Source organism: Emydura macquarii, unplaced genomic scaffold (assembly GCF_026122565.2).
Source record: "Emydura macquarii macquarii isolate MOO-44397 ecotype Brisbane River unplaced genomic scaffold, CSIRO-AGI_Emac_v2 contig_1551, whole genome shotgun sequence".
Taxonomy (NCBI): Eukaryota; Metazoa; Chordata; order Testudines; family Chelidae; genus Emydura; species Emydura macquarii.
In genome coordinates this window covers 20,421,111-20,445,884 of record NW_027131688.1, presented here as the reverse complement: position 1 = coordinate 20,445,884, position 24,774 = coordinate 20,421,111, and the positions used below count along the sequence as shown (strand labels likewise).

The window sequence follows — 24,774 nt, the reverse complement described above, 5'->3', positions numbered from 1 at the left end:
CAGAAGTGCCAGGAGTCTATAATGACTACAAGTGATCCAGAGCTTTTATGTCTCATCCATAAGATGACATCTTAAGCATCACAGTGCCCAAGACACAGTTGAGACCAAATATATGATCTGTGTTGATACAGAAAATAAAAAATGTTATATCCACACTAGACACACAACACCACTTGCTGAAGAGATCTTGGAGATCTTCCATCCAAATATTACTGCCCAGCCCAGCCAAGCTTATGGGATCAGACAAACTCATTGCCCAAAGCAGTATGGTTGCAACTGCAAATAGCTTTCTTTGCACTTGCGGTGCATCTCCTGAATAACCTCATTGTGAGGATTCTAAAAGAACTTGCAATCAAATACTGTATTTATCTAGAAGCGATACTTAAACAGAAATGGTGTCCAAAGCTTGGGGTGGGAACAGTTGATCCCAGAAGGGACACGTGATAATGGTGGGAAGCTCCCTGCTTGCACAGCTCAAAAGATTTTAAATTAATAGAAGTAAACACGTTGCAAATGCAGAATTTCTACATCTGCAAGAACCATACATTTCGTAGGCTGAGTTAATGATCTGTTTAGCGATTACGGTACTTACTTACAATGAATACTAAAGAAAAGGGGAGCATTGTTCAAGGTTTTAAACAGTGCCAAGGTGTGGGGGAAGAGAGTGCAAATACCTGGAAATACAGCAAGCATAATTTGAAAGCATAAAATTGCATTTAACGCTAACAGGAGTGGAGATCAGAAACCACTCCAAAGAAGAGAGTGTTAACTTTTTCCACAGTTCAGTATTATCTACTGGCTTTTTGCTTGACATCTCTGATACACTGTCTGCATGTCTTCCTCCTTTTCAAAGCCATGATTTTACATAATCTTTTGGTTTGACAAGACTTAAGAGAGAACTATTAAGATCAGAAGACCAGAATATTCAAAGACATTCACATTCAGCTGTTGGTAACATGGTCAGTTTCTGAAACAACTTGAGAGATTTTATAATGAATATATTAAGAAAGATAAATTGGAGAAACTGTTTCCATTATCGGCTATACAAGCAATGTTAATGAGAAAAGGTCAGTAAACCCAGAAGCTACCTAGGATAATAACATAGGATGAATCAGTTTTAAATAAGGCACAAAAGAACTGGCTCTACAGAAACACCTGGCACTAGAAAACTGAATGTCTCCTCCCTCTCCCTGATGAGCATCTCATGGCTTTTTTGTTTAACACCCTCTTCATTCACTACAAAAGTTGCAACTCCCAGGCTTGGAAAATTGACAGTCTTTACCTTCTGTGGAGAAATGTGCCAAAAATAATGCAGCCCCTTCCTTTTTTTATTTAGTAAATCTGTTGATACCTGAGTACTCATTTTCAGTCACTGACTAAAATTCCCTGTGGTTTATTGAGGATGTCCAGTTTGGATACACTTAGCAGCAAATCTTGGCTTCTCAGCTTTAATGTTATATTTCCACATCAGTTTCATTTCACAGTTTTCTTCTTTGTCAGTAGCTTTTTGTAATGAAAATGAAGAGAACACCGTGTTGACCAGAGAAAACCTTGCCTTTCTACTGAGCTGTTAAATGGGGTAGGGCCGTTGGAGGCCAGTCTTGAAATCATTGTGAGCTCAAAACTCCATTGGAAGTCGGTGGCAGCTTTGGGTATATGATTGCAGGATTGAGCTCAAGACTAAATTGTTTACAGTTAAACCATACATGGAGCCACCCTGCATGTTTACAGAGGGAGAGGGTGTGGAACCTCTAAGTACCATTTAAATACTGAGTCAGTAAAGCCCCTGATATTGTAGCATTGAGCGGGAGAGCTCACATTCCTGCGGTGACTTTTTAAATTATAAAATACATTTGCAAGTTAAACAACTCTATAAGGCCAATTTAGAGCTGTTCATAACAAGGTGAAGATTCAGTGCAATGTTGTTAGGTTGTTAATATTTCCATTACTGTTATATGGGAGAATTATTAACGTGAGAGCTATAAAGGGGGCAGAGAAGATGGAAGGGAAATACCTGTCCTGTAAAACAGCTGTAAATCTGATGTTAAACTTTTATTTAATTATTATTATTGAATATGGTGGATGATCAGTCTTGTTAATATTCTTACAGGTCACTTCTGTATTGATCATTTTTCTGTTGTCTATGATACCTGGGAAGGTTTTGGTGAGTAGGCCACCTGTCCTTGTCAGAGGTGAGGCTATTAGATGCATATCTAGGTGCTAAGCACCCACAATTCTCATTGAAATTAGTAGGAGTTTGCAGGTACTTAGCACCTTGCAAATAAGGGCACTTTTATCTAGGATCCCAACTTTAGGCACCTGAGCATAAAATTTGTGACCACTTTCTATTTCAGTTGCATGGATAGAACACGTGTGTTGGGAATTTCAGTTCTGCAATTTGCAATTAATTTACCCATGACATTTCAATCCCTATAGCATGGACTTTTAATGAATCCATACATTTTGGGATCATACCCTATAACTGTAGAATTGTACATATAGTACTTATATTTAAGAAAGGGGGGGAAAGTGATCTGGGAAACTACAGGCCCATTACTTTGATATCTGTTGTATGCAAGGTCTTAGAACAAATTTTGAAAGGCAGTGTAGCTAAGGACATAGACGTAAATGGTAATTGGAATAAAATACAGCATGGTTTTACAAAAGATAGATTGTGTTACATGAACCTGATTTCTTTCTTTGAGAAGATAACTGATTTTCTGGACAAAGGAAATGCAGTATATCTAATCTACTTGAATTACAGTAAAGCATTTGATATAGGTCCACATGGGAAATTATTAGTTAAATTGTAGAAGATGGGGATTAATACGATAATCAGTAGGTGGATAAGGAACTGGTTAAAGGGGAGACTACAGTGGATCATACAGAAAGGTGAACTCTCAGGCTGGAGGCAGGTTACTAGCAGACTTCCTCAGGGATTGATCTTGGGACTGATTTTATTGAATAATGCTAATAAAAATTGCAGATGACACAAAGTTGGGTGGTATTGCCAATATGGAGGAGGACCAGAAATGGGATGAAATTTAATAGTGGAAAATGCAAGGTCATGCACTTACAGACTAACAACAAGAATTTTTGCTATGAGCTGGGGACATATGAGTTGAAAGCAACAGAGGAGGGGAGGTATTGATCAGTCACAGGATTAATAGGGGCTATCAATGTGATGCAGCTATGAAAAAAGGTTAATGCAGTCCTAGGATGCATCAAGTGAGATACTGCCAGTAGAGACAGGGAAGTGTTATACAAGGCACTGGTGAGACCTCATCTGGAATACTGTGTGCAGTTCTGGTCTCCCATATTTAAAAAGATGAATTCAGACTGGAACAGGGACGGTCTGCTAGGATGATCAGAGGAATGGAGAACCTACATTATGGGAGGAAACTTAAGGAGCTTAGCTTGTTTAGCCTGAGAAAAGGAGGGATGAAGGGAGATATGATTGCTCTCTATAAATACATCAGAGGGCTCTAGACCAGGGAGGGAGAGGAGTAATTTCAGTTAAGGGCCAGTGTTGCTCAAGAACAAATGGATATAACTGACCATCAAGAAGTTTAGGCTTGAAATTAAACGTATGTTTCTAACCATTAGAGGAGTGAAGTTCAGGAGCTTCCAAGGGCATTATTGGGGGCAAAAAAACCTAACTTATTTTAAAACTGAGAATGATAAGTTTATGGAGGAGATGGTATGATGAGACTGCTTACAATGGCATATGGCCCATCTGTGACTGCTGTTAGCAAATACCTCCAGTGGCCCAAGATACGACACTAGATGTGGAGGGCTCTGAGTTACTACAGTGAAATCTTTCCCAGGTATCTGGCTGGTGGTCTTGTCCACATGCTCCGGGTCTAACTGACTGCCATATTTGGGGTCGGGAAGGAATTTTCCCCAGGTCAGATTGGTGAGACCCAGGCCTTTTTTGCCTTCCTCTGCTCTGCAACATGGGGCATGAATCACTTGCTGGTTTGAACTAGAGTAAATGGTGGATTCTCTATAACTTCAAGTCCTAAATCAGGGGTTCTCAAACTTTTTTTCTGCGCCCCCCTTTGAAAATATTTCAGGCTATGATGACCCTCCCCCAAAAGAATGACAACCCCCCATGCCGTGCTATGCCACCCTTACTTCTGCGCTACTGCTGGGGGCAGCGCTGCCTTCAGAGCACCCAGCCAGCAGCAGTTGCTGTCTGGCCACTCAGCTCTGAAGGGCATATGTGGGGGCTGACAGCTCATGAAACCCCCTCCCATAATAACCTTGCAACCCCTTGAGGGGTCCTAATCCCAGTTTGAGAACCCCTGTCCTAAATCAAGATTTGAGGACTTGTAACTCACCAAGAGGCTATGGGCCTACTACAGGAGAGGGTGGGTGAAGTTCTGTGGCCTGTGATGTGCAGGAGGTCAGACTAGATGATCATTATCGTCCCTTGTGATCTTAAAGTCTATGAGTTCTACCAGCTCATGATTTTTTCACAAGTCATGGAATCTCAGCCAGGTCTCAGGATGATATGAAAAGCTCCTGTCCCCTTGTGAATTTCAGTCTGGCCTGGGAGAAAACCTCCTCGTCCGACTGACTGCCATCTCCACTTGCCTGCCTTCTGGGAAAGAGCAGCCAGTCAGTGCTGCTGCAGGATGCAGGCAGAGCTCTCCTCCTCTCCTCGGGAGCTGACACTGTTCTCACAGGAGGGGAGGGAGCAGAAAGAGCCTAACTTAGATGCCGCATCTCCTCACCGCCTGTGTGCAACAGGGCAGCTTCTTTGCTCCTGCTTCCCTGCAATGCCTGGCCTGGGAAGGGGGAGGGGACCCTGCTGCTGTTCCCCTAAGCCTGGGAAGAGGAAGAGGGGACCTTGCTGCAGCTCCCACATCCATGGGCCTGGGAGAGTGAAAAACCTGTGCTACTGCAGGAGAAGCTGATGTGAGGCAGGAGGAGGTCAGAATTGATGGGAGGAGTTGGGGGGGCTGGTGGACAGACAGACGTGGGGGCAGAATTGATGTGGGGAATGGGGGCAGCAGGATTGATTTGAAGATTGGGGATAGAATTAATTGCTGAGTAGGAGGAGGAGCAGATGTGGGGTGAGATAGGGTGATTGCCTTTGCTGACCGGAAAGAAGGGAAAACCACATAAAATAAAAGCATTGTCCCTTATTTTTCAAGGAAACACCATTTCCCTTAGCATAGCATGTATTTTTCTCTCAAGTGTACATTTCTACTGCCCTCAAGTGTGCAATGCATTTATCATAAGCTTCTGTTTAATTTACTGTTTGAAACGGTACTTATCTGTTTTAATACATTTCAGTGCATCTGAAATAGGGGATGGGTAGTCACCCTCGGGCAAATCAATGAAATAAGGGATAGCCCCTTGAAATAAGGGGGGGGGGTCACCCGGGGGGAAGGGGTACCTCGCGCCTTTTGAACCTTGGGGGTTGCCGGGACTGTTTGCCAAAAGCAAATTAATCTGCCACAGACCATCACGGAGCTGCCCTCTCCCTCCCCACCTGTGGAGGCCAGCCCTGCCCCCAGAGTTCTGACTGGTTGGGGGATGAGCCAAAAGGAGGAACTGGCATCTCCACCCACCCTGGGACTCTAGAGAGCTGGTTACGAATTCCATCGCTGCTTCCTGCTGCCAGCTCTTTTCCCATCGGAGGATGAAAATGCCATTCTAGACAGCACCGGTTTTCGGGACAGCAGGCCCAGAGGCTGAGCTTTGGACTGGGAGACAGGCCCAGGGCATTGGACGTATGAATCAGTCACTGCTGGAAGGAAAGGTGGTGACCAGGCTGAAGAAGGGGCTGTTTGGGTGATTTGTTACAGATGGAATCAGGGCTCTTTTGTTAAGCATCTTGGGTTGATTCATTGCACACTCAGTCACAGTGCCCCTCAAGCACACCGGGGCTCATCTCTCCATGCTGAGAAAGGCGTTGGAATAGATCTGTGCCTTGGAGCCGTTCCTGGGTGAATTCCTGCCTCCCCAAAAGTTGTACGAGGGATATCCACCCCCAGGCCAAGGGTGGGAGTTTGGAATAACCTGTCTTTCAGAGGAAAGCTGCCTCCCTCTACACACACTGTTAAATTGTTCCACTTGGCAATGCTGCAGGCATCATTCATATATTTATTATGTGTATTGCGGTAGCGCCCACAGACCCTAATCAGAATTCAGGCCCCATTGTGCTAAGCAGAGTACCACACATCATTCCTGCTCCAGAAATTTTACAGTCGCATCTGGAACCTGGCAAGTGAGTATGACAAACAGTTGAAGAGAAGGGGAGGTTGGGAGAAAGGATAACAAGCCCACACAGTGACATAGCTCAGTTGCTGTGCAACTTGATGGTGTCAGATCAACTGTAGTTTTTGGTTTCTTACAACATAAATAAAATAAAAGGCGCTGTCCCAGACAGCTGCCTTGCTGAGTCATCATCCTTTGGATGATCCCTTACAGGCATCACAGCAGAAATTGTCTTGAGGAGGGGCATCAGAAGGGGAGGGGAGGTAAATGGGTTGGTGGATTAATTCAGGGAGGGCATTCCCTGCATAAGGGGTAGCGTGGAGGAAAGCACACTTATTTGTGACAGACACAAACAAATGGGTGCTCAACGCTGACATCAGTGGCATTGGCATTGCAGAGGAGGGGCGGTAGTGTAATAAGAAACAAGAGCAGCTCAACAGGGAGGAGCTTTATTGGAGTAATTTTCCGGCAGTGCTTCCACATCGTTAAAGCTCACCATGTGGCCTCAAAAGCTGTGCTTTGTTTTAAAAGATTAAGCAATATTGTGGAAGGAAGGGTATTAGTTAATGTTTCCTTTAACGTCAACCAAAGAAGATAATCATGTCTGTTAGCTGGATGTAGCGCTTATAGCCCCACTCGGAGGATAACTGCATTCTGATTGCCTAGTACTTTGGAAGAATTTTCCTCTAAGATTTCTAGACCAAAAATGTTTTTTTTTAAATATGGCTTTGCTGGAGGGTTTGGGGTCTCTTTCCACTGGACATTTTTCAGGTTGATTTTTTCTCATAATTTTAATTTGACTTTGCATCAAAAGCTAAAGTCCCCTCAGACAGCAGGTACTGCATGGGCAGGTGCTATCTAACCAATGGACCTCAGCGTTATTCTGGGCAGAAGTTCAGTCTCTTTGTCAGTTCAATCCATGGCTTCTTTCCTGAGCCTGGACAAGTGGTGGTGATGGTGGCTTTTGTGAATTGTTCAGCAGGAAGTGGACTGAAGCTATAGGATGCCACTGAATAGCTATCAGATGATGATAATTTCAGGGAGCTGCTATCCTGGGCTGGATTCATAGCAATGACCTAGAGGGAAGCAATTCTATAACTATTTAATAATCCCCTACATCATTTAATCTGTCACTGATAGCTGACTCAATGTGTAATAACTGTCCTTACAACATCTAAGCTTTTCTAAAGGAGAGATTTAACGTAGGTCAGTTCTTGCTGCTTTTTCATGGGTTTTATTAACATCAGTATTGTAGCCCTCAATGGGATTAAAATCTTCCTACCCGTATATTGGATCACTAGGTTTTAAATGCTGTCCAAATAAGAGAACATGAATTTCTTAATGGGCAGAGTAATAGACTCTCTCAAGTTGACCTGATAATTGGAGAGGAATGAAAAATCATCTGATAAGAATTAAACCGTTTTGAACTGAATTCTGGGGACGTGAGGGGATTGGAGAGAAATGCTAAGGTAAATACCGTGCACAAGAATAACCCTGAGACGGTCTCCTTCTCTAAGGGCAATAGCCATGGGCTCTAGCATGAGAAGAAACATTAGAACACAAATGGCGATATTGCCTCGCCACTCTTTTTGAATAAAATCAGTTTGCAGTTAATCCAATAATATAAATCCTGGCAGAAAGACCTGCAGAGCAGGTAGGTTTGTTTCATCACTTGAGTCAGAATCCAAACCACTGGAGGGTATAAAATGTATACACTACTGCCATTCACTTCAGAGAAAATGCCTTTTTTACATCCAAAGAAATAGCTCTGCCTGCCATAAAAGTAGCTTTCAAAGGCAAATCATAAGGCTAAATGTATTTCTCACCATCTATTTAGTTCAGTTATGTACTGTTTTTTCGTCACTGTAACTTTTCAAGCTATTTAGCTAGTACTTTTGACAGAGTCTTTACAACCAAAAGTAAGTGCAAAATGGGGTGATGCATTTTACTATAGTGGGAGCTCAATCTCAATTCACTAAGCAGTCATCCTGTCATTGTTCAGGGCATCACCCTATCCTCATTCAGATTCCTCCTAGAAATCACTTCTTCTGTGATGCCCATAAGAATACAGTAATATAGATCTGTCCCCAAGCCCTTAAATTATTCCCTTCTCTGGGTTTCCCAGTATATGTCTTCTGTGATTTTTGATTGATAGCTCTTTGGGCAGGGAATGTCTTTATGTTTTGTACTGCACCAAGCACACTGTCAATACTAAACTAATGACATACACTATTATTACTACTTACTAGCTGTTTTCCCTCATAAAATCAAAAATTCCTGTGTGTAAGAAGCACAGTATGTCCCGGTTTCAATAAAGAGAATGTGGCTTTGCTTCTGATTAGGGACTAAGGTTTCCTAGCCACAAAGAGTCAAAGCCAAGCTATTTGAACCTACAGCCTTTGGGTGGCTTTAGAGTATTAACTGCCTCAGTAATTCACTAGGATTTGCTAATAGCTATTTCTTAATCAAGATCTATTTCCATTTGGCATAGAAAATTATACAAGCCTCCAAAGTAGGAGTTTTCTGCCTCCTCCTTCTGAAGTGTGGAGTTCACAGTAGTAATCTTTTATACTGGGCTCTGCCAACTTTGTCATTTTCATTACGTTCTCTGATTTTCTCTAATGTTGTCTCTTTCAGATACATTTAGGATTTGACACATTTTGTGCGACGCTTCATCACCAAAGTGAACATTGGCAGCAAAGACTGTTTTTGGAAACAACATCCATTCATGTGATTAAAGGTAATATACTACTCACTTAATTGCTTTGTGTCTATTATTTATCACTCCAGTTTAGAAGCTGTTGCTGGTATGATGCTTTCCCCTCCTTTCCTGGTTTTTTTCTAAGGATCAAAAGACCTTCCTGGCATTTATCTCAGGACATATTTGCTGCCATCCTGACACTTTGAAAGCATTTGCTCTCAATAGCAGTTTTGGCTTCAAAAAAAAAAAAAAAAAAAAAAAAAAAAAGCTCATTAAGTCACAGAGTGAACTACATGGATCTGTCTGTCAATGTGCAAACTTTTGGCAATATCACACAGTGTCTCTTCCTGAAGCGCAAAGGAATATCTGAAACAGATGACTATTCACCCGAGTTTGTCTATGCTGCCAGCAAATGCTTCCAGTGTCAAAACTGTAATATTCCAGAATGCCTGTGTCGTATCATTGTCCCTCACTTAAAATGTGTTAGAGCAGCACTGGCTTACAAAAACATAATGGGCTTAATGCTGCTCTTGCACAGGAGTGTGGATCTGGAGTAACTTCTTTGAAATCAATGGAGGTAGCGGTGGTGCCAGGGAGAGCAGCATAAGGCCTGAGAATTCTACACATATTTGAGCATTCACTGGACTAGGGCGCACCCTACATGAGGCCAGAGAGCCAAATATCCACAGAGTCCTGAAATGCAGCTGGGAATTGCAGGGGGAGGCTAAAGCTAGTTGATGACGGTTTTACTGATGGGGAACTAAAACAAGCCATTTCAGTTCCTCTATAAAGGAACACGCAAGTACAGGTATCTAGCTTGCATTCATCTTTAACAGAAACGTAAAGAACATTTACATCCAACTTAAGTGCAATGTTCAAGTTCCTGGCACATTGCCAACGTACCAATGATATTGAGAGATTTCTATCCCTGACCTCAATGCAGCCTCCATTAAACCAAGTGAATAACCATTTCAGGGCTGTTTAGATTAGATCAGACCAGCAGCCCATCCAGTCTGGTGTATCATATCCAGAAGAAGGTGCAAGAAACCCTAGAATGGACAGTACCTACTCATGGGGAAGTTTAGTTCTAATCTGTGGTTGGTTTGTGCCCTGAAGTATAAGTGTTTACCCCATTTATGAAATATTAGCATGTCTTATGTAACTGTGGATGTTTTTATTAGCCATATAAAAGCGTCTAATGTATTTGAAGCCTAAGCTGTTCTTGGCCTGATGGCTATCTTGTGGCAATGAGTTCCATAGGTTAATTAAGGCCCATGTAAAAAGCAATTCCTTCTATTGTTTTTAAACATAGTTATGACATTCTCTCCTATTTATTCACTCATGTGATAAGTGACTCACCATTTGTCAAAAGATGTAGTGCTTTTTATCCCAGTGACCTTTTTAAGCAGCAACACCAGCAGAAAGACAAAGCTTGTTTGTTTGCTAGTTCCTCCAAAATGAAATTGGGACATGACTGCTAACAGAGCATGGAATTGGCACTGTTTCTTCATCATATTGAGTTTAAAATTTAACTAATTGCATTTGTGAGATTGTTCTCTGCATCAAGGTTTTTCACAGAAAAGCAAGAATCTGCTACTTTTTTAATTAGTACATTCTAGCTTAATTAAAGCCAGGGGAAAGTAAATGTATCTCTTAATTCATTGCTACAAGAATGTTGAGGCTTGGAGTAGGTGACTCATCCTGTAGAACAGAATTTATTCCCTTTGTTTGTAAAATGCTATTTATTGCCCTGCTTTGCATTGCTATGGCGACTGTGTCACTGGTGATATCAGCACATACAGTACATAAAATGAATGCAAGACCCAGTTTAAAAGATTATGCGGCTCTTACGATAAATGATAAATTGTACGTTAATTACCTGCTGTTGTAGTTTAGAGTTACTTATATAAAAGTTGCAATAAAACCCATCAAGATCACCTCAACAATAAAAAATTCTTTTCTGTTAATATCATGCCACAGCCACAAAAGATCTTTCAAAGTCAGCAATGCTAGAAATCCTTCTACAGTGGCCTGCAAGTGATTTCCATCTTTCAGCTGAATCGATGTGCAGCTGCATTTTCAATTCTTTTATTCCTACCTATTAATATTAAATAGTTCGTTAAACTTGTTATAAACATCACTGCATTCCTAGACTATACAGATAGCTCTTGCTTTTCTTTAGTGTTTGTAAGCAGAGCTCGTGAACAATTAATCTATTTCAGTTAAAGCCTAATTCCTTGCCAATGATATGGCCCTTCATTTTTTTCTGAAATGAAAGAAGTACAATTACTTCTGCCATCCTATTCAACCAAACACTGAAGGTCCATGGGTTGTTGAAGGAAATGATCTGGGCTTCAACAGCTTAGGTGCTGATTCACTAAGGCATCTTTTGTGACATGGGCACTGCAGTCATCACTTTCCCAGCCAGAATCATTTGTCTTTGTCACTTAGAAAATGCGCAGGGCTTAACATGGTCTCAGGGAAGTATCGAATCTATTACTGACCAATAATGGAATTTCATTATGTCTCAATGACATTTTTTCGCATAGACAACTCGTTTAAATATAGGTGTAGGCTCTGGCTCTAAGGAACGAGGGTTGGGAAGTTTGTTTCAATACTAGATAGCAGAAGCAGAGTGAATAGGAAGATGAAAAGTCTGTCAGTACTCCTATCTCCGAGGGAGGGGTCCAAGTCCCAAATTAGAGGCCTCTTCTCCAACCTCGTATCTATGAAGGGCAGAATCTGACCACCTCAAACTTAAACACTGATGTGGATTTAAAATAGCTAAGCTCAGGAATGCTCAGATTCAGGCTTTTGGTTCTGTCCTCTGCAGAGATAAAGAGCCTGATTCTGCTCTCATTTACTCTGGTGTCTATCAGAATTAACACCATTGAATTAAACTGAGCTAATGGCATATATTTGAACAGAATCTGGCCACAGAAGATTTTTAATCCAGAGAATGTCTCTGGGGTTTTGGTTCCGGCCCACATCTAATCTGGAAGTTTGTAGCAGATCTGTGGATTGGCTTTCTTTTTAAAACATGATTAAGTGGGATTTTACAATCCAATGATACCATACTGTTCTGTGTAGCTGATAATAGAATACCATTCTCAATTACTTTAATTAACTGTAGAGATTGTATATTTCAGATTCATGGGGCAATTGATCACATGAGCCTGAAAAATGTTCTCCTTAAGATGTTTTAGTTTGTTGTTTTGTGTGGAAACAGCCTTTACAATGTAGGGCTCAGTTTGTGAGATGAGACCAGGAGCATTAGTGGCATTTGGGGATACATCAGTCTTTGCTGTGGCAAATCACAGAACTGTGTAACTGATAGTGCATGCATTACATATTCTAAAGGAGTCTCAAATAATAAGTAGCTTTTCACTTGCTGAACTCTTAGAGATAGAACTAAACATACTGGGCCCAATTCATTCCAGGGCACAACTCCACTAAAGACAGTGGCGTTACACCCAAGGTGATTTTAGCCCATTTTGTCAGTAGACCATACATTTAGGTAATTAATTGGGAAACTGATTTATCTTTTGTTGGCTGCAGTTTTCCTAACAATAATTTGTGTCATTTTCAGTCACTATCAGAGTTTTTTTCAGTAGAAGGGCAAATATTATATTTATAAAGCTCAAGTATGGGGAAAATCCTAATATTATGGAAGTAAGTGTAAATAGACATGCACTAGACTAAGTAACTCACTGCAGTGAAGATCGTTGTGTGACTATCTCCTTGCCAGTGCCAATCCATCTCAGCTTCCTCTAGTTTCAGCTGTTTATGTGCTGCACAGAATCAGTAGAAAGCTAGGACCAGATTTACAAAGGTATTTAGGTGGCTAAAGATGCAGATAGGTGCTTAGTGGGATTTATAGCCATGCTTAAGCAGGTTAGGCACTTAACTCCTATTGGTTTTAATAAGAGTTGGGGGACAGGTTTTTAAAGGTGTTTAGGTATCTAACTCTCATTGATTCAACAGGAGCTAGGTGTCCAGGTACTTTTAAGATCTGGTCCTACATGCCTAACCTGCTTAGGTGATTTTGAAAATCCCACTGAGTGCCTTTAGGTGCCTAAACACCTTTGAAAATGTGGCCACTAGACACCAAAACAATTTGGTATGCAGTTAATGGTTTAGAAAGAATTATTGTGTCATTAATAAATGGGAAAGACATCTTGTCATTGGAAACTTCTGTCATTATAAAGTATCAAAGGTAGTTTACTTCAAGTTTGTTTAATATTTCTTTGGGTACATATTTGCCTATAGATAAATCTGTATGACCACTTATTAATCATTAACAGGTCACTATCAAGGTTGGTAGGCCCCAAATTAACCTTGATTTCCCATTGTGTGTTTCTCCTTTGTTTTTCCCCAACACAGATACTTTGGTACTTCTGCTTTGAAAAATGCTGCCCTAATGCCAATTTTCCTATCGAGGAGTGTGGGAATTTGGAATTTCTTCTCTCATCTCCCATTTGGGGGCAGAAGGGGGTTGAACACTTAAGACATCAGATGTCAGGACAGGTGCAGGATTAACCACTATTAAACTGCTTGTAGATTTCTGCTTGAAAGTCTGCTCACACTGAAAGAGGACCATGTCGTGTCTAGCAGCTGTTCTGCCAACTCCCTCACCTTCCTATCTATCTAGCTCTATCTGATACAATACTCCGCTCCCCACACACACACCCCTCTGGCTGTATATCCAAGAGCCATAAGTGTTAACCTGATGGAGGGACATCCATGGAGCCCCAGCATGGATTTGGCCCCAAACTTGGCAGATTTAGCAGCATACCACACCATATAGCGGGTTGTAGTATGTGGCCCAATCTTAATAGTCATGTAACTATGAGTAATAAAGGTGTGTATAATAGAGGAGAAAAACTGCTAGTAAGTAAACAGATTTCAAGAGGTTATTATAAAGGACAGTGTGTAGAAGATTATTTTAACAAGTATGAAAAAACACCATAAATCTGTCTTTTCAGTTAAATTAGCTGTGGGGTCAGAGTGCAAACCTGAATTTTTCCAATTTAATTTTAATACTTGCAGCATGACAGAGGTGATGAATACACGGGAACCTGTTATGGAAGAAGGCGGCCCTTCTGCCCAGGTAAGCTTTGCTGAATCAAAGTATTTTGTACTGCTTTACAAAACCATATGCAACGTAATTCAACTAGTAGCTTTTATATATTAACCAGCAATCTAGATCAACCAACAGTAAGGTAAACAGAAAAACAATGTCTGAAATATACATGCAGGCCTTGTCAGTTTCAGTTTGAAAAATGTAAGGTTTGTGAGCCTGATCATTTTCCTAGCAAAGACAATTGCAAAATTGTTATCAATTTGAATGGGAGGAAGCCTTATTTCATGTAACAATAAATGTTATTCGGATGCTGACAGAGGTACCAGTGCTGACAAAGAGTGAGGTTTATCAAAAAGCCACAACGTATTGTTTTAAAAAAAAGTCGATTTTGCAAGTATGTACAATCTATTTCAGGCTTAAACAGACATCACTAGGTAAGAATATACAGCAAATATTTTATTAAGTCTTTTATTACTGCTTCAGTGGTTTCAGGGTAGCCAGATAACTAGGCTTGAAGTGAAAAGTGAGACCTTTTTAAGAGAGAAATGCTTTGACACAGTTACAGGATTAATAGATTCATAGATTAAGGCCAGAAGGGACTATTGTGATCATCTAGCCTGACATCCTGTATAACACAAGCCACAGAACTTCCCCAAAACAATTCCTAGAGCACCTAGTGGATGAGTTGTATCAATTCTTTACACAGGCACTTTAATGTAAATTGTGTCTCAGGGGAACATAATCTACTTGTATTGAAATGTTTTCCAAATTCAGGAAAATTCCAAAGATTGACTGTTTTCATGTTTACTATTGATAAATTATTTATGCTAAGGGGAACAATCTTCTTTTATACACTTTTTATTGTTCCTGTTACTGCCTTATCCATGAGACCCTCCTTTTTCTTTCTGGAATCACCTGCCCTCAGTTACTACATACCATCCAACTTCTACAACAAAATGAGACAGGGCTCCTATAGATAAGTCTCCTTCATTACATTGCCTTTCTTCATCCCCAGGGTGATCTTATAATTAAAGACTGGATTGGGGACTGAATTAAGGGTTGCATAGACCATCTAAATTCTGACATTTCATGACCTTTGAGTACTTGACTTTGCTACCTTAATAATGTTCCTTTAATAGTTTTTTGTGTGTAATTTCCTTGGTTTTTAACAAATCAATCTGAAAAACAGAAATTCCATTATTTGGCATCGTATTGAGGCCCATCAGCAGGGTTGGAACCTTTAGATCCACCACAAAATCCTTTGTCCCTTCAGCGAAGGCAGTAACAATAGCAATAGTAGGTGGTCATCATCTATGTGACTCACCTGTCAAAGGAGATAGGACACACTGCCAGAGGGTTTTATATATGTTTGCTGGCAGAAGAGGAATGGTGAGTCTCAGGAACCTAGGGTTCCATTCCAGGCTCTGGAGTTGAGTGCACTCTAGTAAGCATAGACGATTCTTCTTGTTTTCCCCCCCAAGCATGATCCCTTTTGCCCCATCCCCTCCAATCTGTCCCTGTACTAGACTCCCTTCTTTCACCACTCCTGGCTTCTTGTCCCAGTCTCATTCTGCTTGCTTACCCAGGCCCAGTGTCTCTACACCTCAGGCTTCTCAATCCAGTTCCAATCTCCTTGCCAGCAAGTCCTACTCTCATGACTCCTGACTCTGTCCCAGTCTCTCCTGTCCTCGTCCCACTCTTTGCCCAGCCATTCCCATTTCCTTGTCCCTAGTCTCTTTGCCCAGCCAGTCCCAGTTCATCCCCTCCTGGTTCCTCATCTGATCTCTCTCCCCTTCTCACACATCCTCTGGCCTCCAGTTACCCCGCCACCCACCTACATTCCCTGTCCCCACTGGCTAGGAAGATCAGATGTCCCGATTTTATAGGGACAGTCCCAATATTTGGGGCTTTTTCTTATATAGGTTCCCTATTACTCCCCAACCCTGTCCTAATTTTTCATACTTGCTAGCTGGTCATCCTACCACTGGCTCCCAGTCACAATCTCTTTCACTAGGCTCCTTGTCCAGTCTAAGTCTCCACCTTGCCCCCTAGGATTCCTTGACCCAATCTCTTTGCCCAGCCAGTCCCAGTTCTCCTCCTGCACCCTGGCTTTTAGTCATCTGTCTCCCTTCACTACCTTTTCCCTGCCCCAATGGTTCTTAGTTCCAGTCTCCTTGCCCAGCCAGGACTAGCCCTTCTCTCCCAACGTCCCGTCTCCCTCTTCCCATCGAACCAGCCTTTAGTCCCAGTCTCCCCCGCCTCCTTATCCCAATCTACTGCCCACTAGCCCCTGACACTCTCACTCTTATCTGCTCTGCATTTAAATCAGACACTTCCTTCGCCACACTGGCTGGCCCAGCAAGGTCATTGAGAGTATAGGAGAGACACACATTCTTCCTGCTCCTAGTTCAGATGATCAGCTCCAGATCCCTGACCACAACAGCCCAGAGCTGCAATTGCAGGGAAAGTTCTGCTCAGCCCCAGGCAGGAGCATGACCAACGAGGATGGAATCACAGGGGAAGTTTATCAGCTAAAATCTTAAGACGACTTTACTGAGCATGTGCAAACTGCAGTTTTTTAAAGGTTTAATACTTGGGCAAATGTGACAGATTTTAACAAGGCAGGCAAAAGGCTCATGCCTCACACAGATTTCAAGTCCCTGCTCCAACCCGCTTATAATTTTTCCCTAGCTCTGTTATCAAATACAGCTGAACCATTTTGGCTGAAAATTTTCCAGAAAAATTCAGTTTGAGGCAGACATTTGATACAGAGAATTTCAACCCCCATAGTTGAAGTTTGGCAAAGTTATAAGCAACTGAAAATATGTTCTTATAAAGGAAAAACCTTAATAATAGGTGGTGCGACCAGCCTTGCCTATAATAAGAAAGGGTCCAGCCATTGTCAGCACATCTATTTTAGAGGTGGAAAGGTTTGAACAATTGTTAAACTGGTTTAGTTAAACCAGTGGAATTTTCTGGCATAGTGAAGGCTTTATTTAATCTTTCTTTATCAGTCTGTCATAGTAATCATACTGTGTAACAGTAAATCTTCAGAGAGCTTTACAAAACATTAATCAATCTTCAGAACACCACTGGGAGGTAGGGAATTCTCATCCTTCCCATTTTCCAAACGGGGAGCTATACAGAGGTTACAGGTACATATCATATATTTCGTGGCAGTGCCAAAAATGGTGCTTTCCAGACATACAGGAAGAGACAGCCTCTTCCCTGAAAGAGCTTACATTCTAATGGTAGACATGATATGACACGTGACAGCTACCACAATATGTGGGATAATTAGGAGCCTGAGTGGATGAGGGTTACAGAAATAAGGTCGTATGGTTGCTTTGTAGCTATGCCCACTTTCTGAGCCAAGGCACCCTGGTAAAATGCACTTGTCTTGTGATTTAGTTCGAGAATGTCATGTAGACTGGATCCGAACCCCGTTTTCAATGTTTTAGCCTTGTTTGGGAATATAGTAAAGGTCTTGTTTCTACTTCTAACTGGAAATGTGTTATAGCTGGGTTAGATAACAACCATGTTGTAACTTCATTCCCTGATGTAATTGTAACTCTAGTGTAGATGGGGGTGGGAGAGCAGAATTTGTGAGTTGCCCAACATCACACAGTGAATCAGTGGCAGAGCCTGGAGTTGAATTTGAGAGTTCCTGGCCCACAGTCCCTTGTTTAGTCCTCTAGTCTCCAACTATCCTTAGTGTTATAAAGAGAAACTTAAATGTTGAGGAGAAATTAACACAATACACCTGTACTAACCTGACCATAGAAAACCTGGGGAGGATCCAAATATAAAGGTTTCAGCCAAGTGTTAATGTTGCATTAGCATGCTAGAAGAGGCTGTTTTATTTAATTTGCTTGCTTTCCTAAGAAAACAAAGGATTAAAAAATACTATATGAACTACAAATCTTGAAAAATAAGACAATTTTTGACAAGTTGTGTAATATCCTTTGCTAAAAATATCTAGTGAGCTATAGTTTTCATTTTAATATATGTAGTTTACCTTAAAAAAAAAAAAGTTCTGTTGCTAGCTTTGATCACTATGCAGTGTGTGACCTGGAGATTCAGTGGGTCAGCTGACAATAATAACTTGAGCTGTTCTTTGGTTTAAGATTGTCTCCATGGATGCCTATTTTGTATGAATGTAAAAACGACGAGAGTTCTGTAACACTTTAAAGACAAACACATTTAATTTCAGCAGGCATAAGCTTTCGTGAGCTTCAGCTCACTTCCTTAGATGCAGCTGGTAGAAGTGGGCGGAAGCTCACGAAAGCTTATGCCTGCTGAAATTAAATGTGTTAGTCTTTAAAGTGCTACAGAACTCTCGTTGTTTTTGCTGTATACAGACTAACACGGCTACCCCTCTGGAACTCTTGTACGAATGTGTTATTAAATATTGAATTGTCTATTATACAAAATAGCTCTTCGAAATGCTGGCTTCCAAATAAAATTTAATGGCAAGAAAACATGAATAAATCACATCTGAGCAATAGCAGTGAAGGACAAAGGACTGAAGGTGCACAGTTCAGTACCACAAATGTGATCTTGTGTCTTAGAATTCCTCCAGTGATTTAAATATGATTGTTAGACTATTAGGCAACACATATAGAAGTGGAATTTTTTGCTAAACTCTTAATATTTTTATTAAGTATCACCCTAGTGATAACAAATTGCTTACACAGCATGCTGGAGAACAGGGTTGGATTTCTGGTCCAAGTCTCCTACTCTTCAGACATTCAAGGATGATCAATGTATAGCCCTAGAAGGAGGGGATGCCTCTGTGCATCCCTCAACAATGATTACATCAGCCAATTAAGGAGCAGGGTCAATGGATTCTGTCCTATCCAGTACTCCTTGATTGGAAGTATGGTGGATATGACACAGAGCCTTTAAAGTATGATGGATATTAAGGCAGAGTGGCAAATGGGGAGCATACACTGGAGTCAGTAAGAAAGGGGGAGGATCTCTTCCCTATGAAAGCCTTCTGCTGTACTCACCATCACAGCCTGAATAAAAAAGTCAGTTTGTGCTATTCTAACATGCATATAACCCAATATCTTATTAGGCTTTTCCAGATTCACGTGAGAAGTACCCCAAGCTGTCCAAAAGATTGCCATCAATTGTGGTAGAGCCAACTGAGTCAGGGGATGTGGAAAGTGGAGAGCTACGCTGGCCACCTGAAGACCTGAAATCCATGGAAGACAAGAATCCTCTTGCTGACCAAAGAGTCTGCCTTCAACAGCAGCAAATGGATCTGGAAAGTATGAATTCATGATTTTTACTCTCCTTTATAGAAAAATGACTTTTCCAGACATATAGCTTGTTGAAATTCATAGCTGATATACAGAAGCCACAAAATGGATAGTTAGATATTACGATAGATGCCTTCCAAATACCTGAGATGAACATAGGTATATTTCAAGGTTCTCTGCTGAAATGCTTAAAACTCAACACATTTACCACTGCTTATTTAAATGGCCAACAGCCAGTTTATGGCAGATTAGCATGTCACTCTGAACTGGGAAACAAATCTGTCAACAGCCATAATCCCCTTCTATTTGTATATATATCATAGCCTAGAAGCAAAGTATTTAATAACTGTATGTTTCCAAAGCATCCCTGTGCAACTGAAACTTGCATTAGTTCAACATACACTCTCACACATACATATATTATGACTAAAAGTGTCACTGGGTGATATATAACTGGCTAAAGATATTAACGTGTAAGAATATAGTTCTTACATGTAGGTCTGCATTATGTAGATTAGTCTAGAAAGTCCTTTCTCCTTGGCCTCACGTATTCTCCTATCTTCTTAAATCTTTATATTGTTTGCATTTAAATGCATCAACATTTAAAGCCCAGCCTGCATGCTCTTCTTACCCCAAACTTCAGTAGGATTACCTATGAGAATAATGGTTGCAGGAGAAGGCTGTATTATCTTCCTTCAGTGCACACACAACTCCCCTTACCTCCATAAATTGGGCAAGGACAAATAGTTCTGTTTTTGAAATCAGTCAGACCATTCACCATTTCAGTCAATATTTTGGGATTTTAGGCTGGAGGCAATAGCAGGATATAATCATTCTGTCTGCTCCAAGAGGAACTGTTAGCAGGATCTGTATTAAAAAATCTGGTCTGCATGTCATGACCACAACATTTTCTGAGCAATTGTGCAGAGACATGAACCTGAGGTCCTTAGTAGTGGAAGGCCTAGTAAATTTGATTAACAAGGCATGCTCCTGTAGTCCTTACTCAGCCAATGCACTGCCATTCAGTTCAGTGGGCATTAGATCTTAAACAAGAGGACTCAGTACTTCCCCATGTGTGTAATACCAATTTTCAGTTTCCGAAGTCACCTGTAAAGTCAAGTTGTTGTGTAGTTAGTGTTTCCTACTTTGGATTTCACAGCTGGTTTGCAAGTACAGTTAATTACTAATTGCAAGTCTGAGCACAAATACATATCATCTGCTTCAGTGAACACAGTGATTCAAGTAAGGTTATTGTAGTCATATAGGGAAACAAACACCAATGAACTGTTTCTTTACAGATATTTTAGCACATCCAGCTCCAGAGGTGGAAGGCAATACAGATAACATTGAAAGCAGAACTGAAAAGGATGACTAGGAACTCCATGGCCTCACAAAGTGAAACTTCATTGTGAATGTTGTTGAAAAGCTAACACATTCTGAAGACATGTCAAAGTAATTTGTATTTAAATCTGCAAAGGTTTTTATTTAGTTAGTACATGGTAAGAAGTATATGGGCTTTAGAACTGTTCTTTTCAACATTTAATTTTTCAGGCTGGGATTCATATTATTCGTTTAATTTTCTTTAGGAAACAATGAGACACATTAGGAAATACATTCCAGTTGCTATGAGATCACAAAGCAAAAATGCTCTCAATTTCAATTAGCACATTTTAGCGGATTCGCCTTATTAAAACAAGTCTGCTTTCAGGTATCAACAGCAGCACAAAGGGTTTGTATTTCTACAGAAGGAACATCTTAAAATCTAAAACCTTTCTTGTTTTTAGCCATTTAAAACTAGCACTGTGATATCATGGACAATAGATGTAATATAATGTCACCATTTGACTTTGTAACTTTTTGTATAGAGACGCAAGTATAACATTTGCATACATGGCTACACAGAAATTGAAGACTACCTTTACAGGTGCAGAAAAGAGCAGTACTCTCCCTTTGACCAGTCTGTGCAAATTTTTAATGAACCAGCCTCTTATTAACTATGTTTTAAACATGGAGCAAAAGTTTTAGAACTGCTTTGTTGATGTACATTTCTTGAACTGGAATAACTAGTCACTGGTGTTTGTGGAGTGAGACTGTTTATTGTAGATTTGATGGGGTGGACTGTGCTGTTTGTGCACACACTTCAGGGTCCAAATTCAGTCTTAGCGTAACGGAGTGTCATCTCCAGCAATGCCAATAGAAATGGCCCCTGCTTACATCAACGCTGAATTTGCCCCAAGATGTTAATAGGAACTGTTATGACTATTCTTTCATTGTTTAGTGTATCAAAAATAAGTACAGAAGCCTAAACCATTCTGCCTCAACCTACGAAAGTGGGGGTGGGGGCCCAATGGTACCATGCTTCCTCTGGACCCTGCAGAGGCATCTGTACCTGGTATGAGGTCTGCACCGGGGGAGGGGCTAAAGATAGGGCACTTCGTGGTAGGAACGGGGGGGTAGTGCTGGGTAAATGCATATCATCCCCCATCCTGCCCTGTCGACATTAATCAGAAAATGTAATATGGGCTGGGGCTCCATTATCTCTTCTGCTGAGCTCTTGGGTGGAGGTGCAGCCAGGGTGTGAGGCCTTGGTAGCACAACTTCAATGGAGACATCTCTTGGGGCCCAGAGCTGGTCCTGGGACACAGGACCTCCAGGGATGATCTTGGGCTCCCCAGGATTCTCCATATCTGCCATGTTGGGGGACGGGCCCTATAACCCCCTTCGCTGGGGACAAAGCTCACTCCCCAGACAGGAACCTTACTCTCCTTGGGCCACATCCCATTGGAGGTGATGATCTGGGCCAGAGATGTTACCCATTGGACAGTGTTTGATAGAGGATATGCATACCTTTAGGAGGATTCCACTGTTCAACTGAAAAACGTCCTGTAAAGTATGAAATTAGAACTGTCCATGTCTCATTCCTTTTCAGGACTGGATGAGTCCTGTATTTCCAATTAATGCCTCAGCCGGAAAAAACAGCTTGTTACAGATTTAAAGAAATAATACAATTTCTTCCAGCATTTACTTTGTTTACTTTCCAGTGCATTCTTTTGTCCAGTAAGAATTTTCTCTAGAGGAAGTTTTTCAGTGCATGATGATCAATAACATTTACTGACCAGATGTATTAATAAGATAATTTTATACATTCTTAGCAACCAAATTTAATATATTTACGTACAAAGAATTCTGTGCAATGATGTTTATTAGTACAAAGGAAAGAGACTATTTTACTTCAAAACAACATTAATTTATGTATAAAATATGTAGTTCATTATCTGAGGTGTTTGGGATCTGTGACGATTTTATAAGCAGCGTCGTGTAGTATGATGTAAATTTGGTTGAACTTTGCTCTTCAGACCTTTACAATAATCTGTTTTGCCTTTTGCCTTAGACTTTCATACCTTTTCTGTCACAAAATTAGCTTGTTGACTGACTGGGATTCTGGCTAAAGACTATCTAAAATTCACAACAGTACGTGAAGGTTTCAGGAGGGCCTCATAACCTTCTGCAGTACCTGGCTGCTGACTCTTGTCAGCCTCTTTTGCCTGTTGGTCTTACCAAAAAAAAAAAAAAAAAAAAAAAGAGAACTCGAGATTTTTGTTTGAGTTGTTAAAACGTTGAGTACTGAGGGACCAGTGATAACACAGCACTGACAGGAGCATGGCAATAGGGTCTAAGTTGGTATGATCTACATGACTCCCACTAGGAGAGAAAAAACAAACAGCCAACCACAGCAGTGAGGCAACTGAGTGGATGCGTGACATGCTCTAAAAACAGTGTACTTTTGCTTTTCCTGTCAAGAATTTTCACAAAATTCTGGAAAAATCCTGTATTTGGTTCTGAAAATTCATTGAAATAATAACCTTCAGCTTTGCCCAGTTGTGCTTGGGGTGACTTTAAAACATATCACCTCATTTATTTTTCCTTTCAAAATGGAAAAACGTGATTATTCCCTAACATCTCTTTCTGCTTTTGGACACTCTCTCTCTCTCACCCCATATGGGCCTTATCCTGCTTTCAGATGAAGACAAAGGGACTTTTTAGGCACTCCTTCTGGGATGCACCAAAAAAAAAAAAAGTAGGCATAAATTGGCAAGATAGCCACACAGTACTACTTTTTTCAGTGAATTACATAAGACTACATACAGAACTGCTGGACTTTCATCTGTTCAACCTAATCATTTTCCTCTTCCCTGTTTCCTCTTTCATATTGCTCCTTTTAAGCATTTTAAAGAAGTAAATGGATTCTTAACATTAAAGCTTTCTACAAAAGCCAAATTGGCCTCAGTTTAAAAAACTCAGACAAAAAAAAAGTTGGTATTTTTCTGAAAGTAGGCCAGAGACTGTAAAGAAAAGAGCAAGATGGAAAGAGAAAATTGTGTCAAAAAAACCCAAGCCCTATTTCTTTAACTTGCAGGTGTATGTGTGTCAAATTATTTTGTCTCTGTAAAACAGTGTTGTCAATTTGAAACTCAATGGTTGTTTTGTATTTTTTCTGGATGAAAAAAAAAACTTTGTAGAAACTAAAAAAAAGACATTCAGTCATATTTTTCTAGTTGAGCTTGTAGTATAATATTTCATGTAGTGTGGAAAAAAGTTTTATGGAAGAAGACGTTGGATTTTGCTCTATTTCAGTTCTTTCCAATTTTGTAAAATGCCATCTGTACATAACATTCAACTACTGTGTGTCCCATAGATGTATTACACAATTTAGTTGATTAAAAGCCTATAATGGACCTATTTGAAGAACTGGTCTATCAAAGACTTCTTGGTTGAAAAATACAAAAGGGCAGCTGGGGTTCTGTGTATTTCCTATGCCACATAGAATACAGAAGCCATTTTAGTAAGTCAGTTAAGCAAGCTCATGCCCTGCAAAATGAATGTTCTCACATTGTTTTTATGCAGTTAATGGCCATTTTCCTTTGTATAAACTATTCTAAATTCAATTCCAGCTCCACATATACGGTATTTACCATTTCCCCTCTTTATACTAGAGCTGTTCCCAGAATGCAGAATCCACTGATTGTCTTGTCTTGTCTTTAAAATGATAAAGGTTTGAATTGCTCATATTCAAGCAACCTTCTTGAGTTTTGTTGAGTTTCTAGGTAGCATGAAACACTAGCCCTGAGCTAAGTGGCTCATTTTCATTCACCTTTTAATACATTGGACATTTTAAACAGTTGTTTGAAAGGTTGTTGAAGAGCCCAATAGGGACAAACTCTGTGCTTATGCTGGAAAAGCAGTGTCATACAGCAGAAAAGATGAAGGACTGGGAAAATCCATCATGGAACAAACAATATTGTCCAAAACCGTCATGTTACCAAAAGGACAAAGATTATGAAACTTGAGTGCTGGACTCTGTCAGTCATGCTTACAATTATCAAGAGGTTCTATTAAAAAATTTTGTGGTGTGTTTCAGTGAAGCAAGAGACATATATAGATCCTGCAAATGATAGTGTTTCCTCAGTTAAGGACGGGAACTAGTTTCTGGC

At 40.6% G+C, this 24,774-nt stretch overlaps 1 protein-coding gene across 1 annotated transcript in view; it reads left to right on the top strand.

Moving 5' to 3' along the window:
* Positions 1-24,031, top strand: part of LBHD2 (LBH domain containing 2) — a 30,416-nt gene extending 6,385 nt beyond the window's left edge. Inside the window, exons 2-5 of the mRNA XM_067555017.1 lie at positions 8,869-8,971; positions 13,982-14,042; positions 19,096-19,291; positions 20,581-24,031. Coding sequence (XP_067411118.1) covers positions 13,983-14,042; positions 19,096-19,291; positions 20,581-20,657 — 333 coding nt within the window. The 5' untranslated portion in view covers positions 8,869-8,971; position 13,982 and the 3' untranslated portion in view covers positions 20,658-24,031. The remainder of the gene's footprint in view (positions 1-8,868; positions 8,972-13,981; positions 14,043-19,095; positions 19,292-20,580) is intronic.
* The last annotated feature ends 743 nt before the right edge of the window (positions 24,032-24,774 follow it).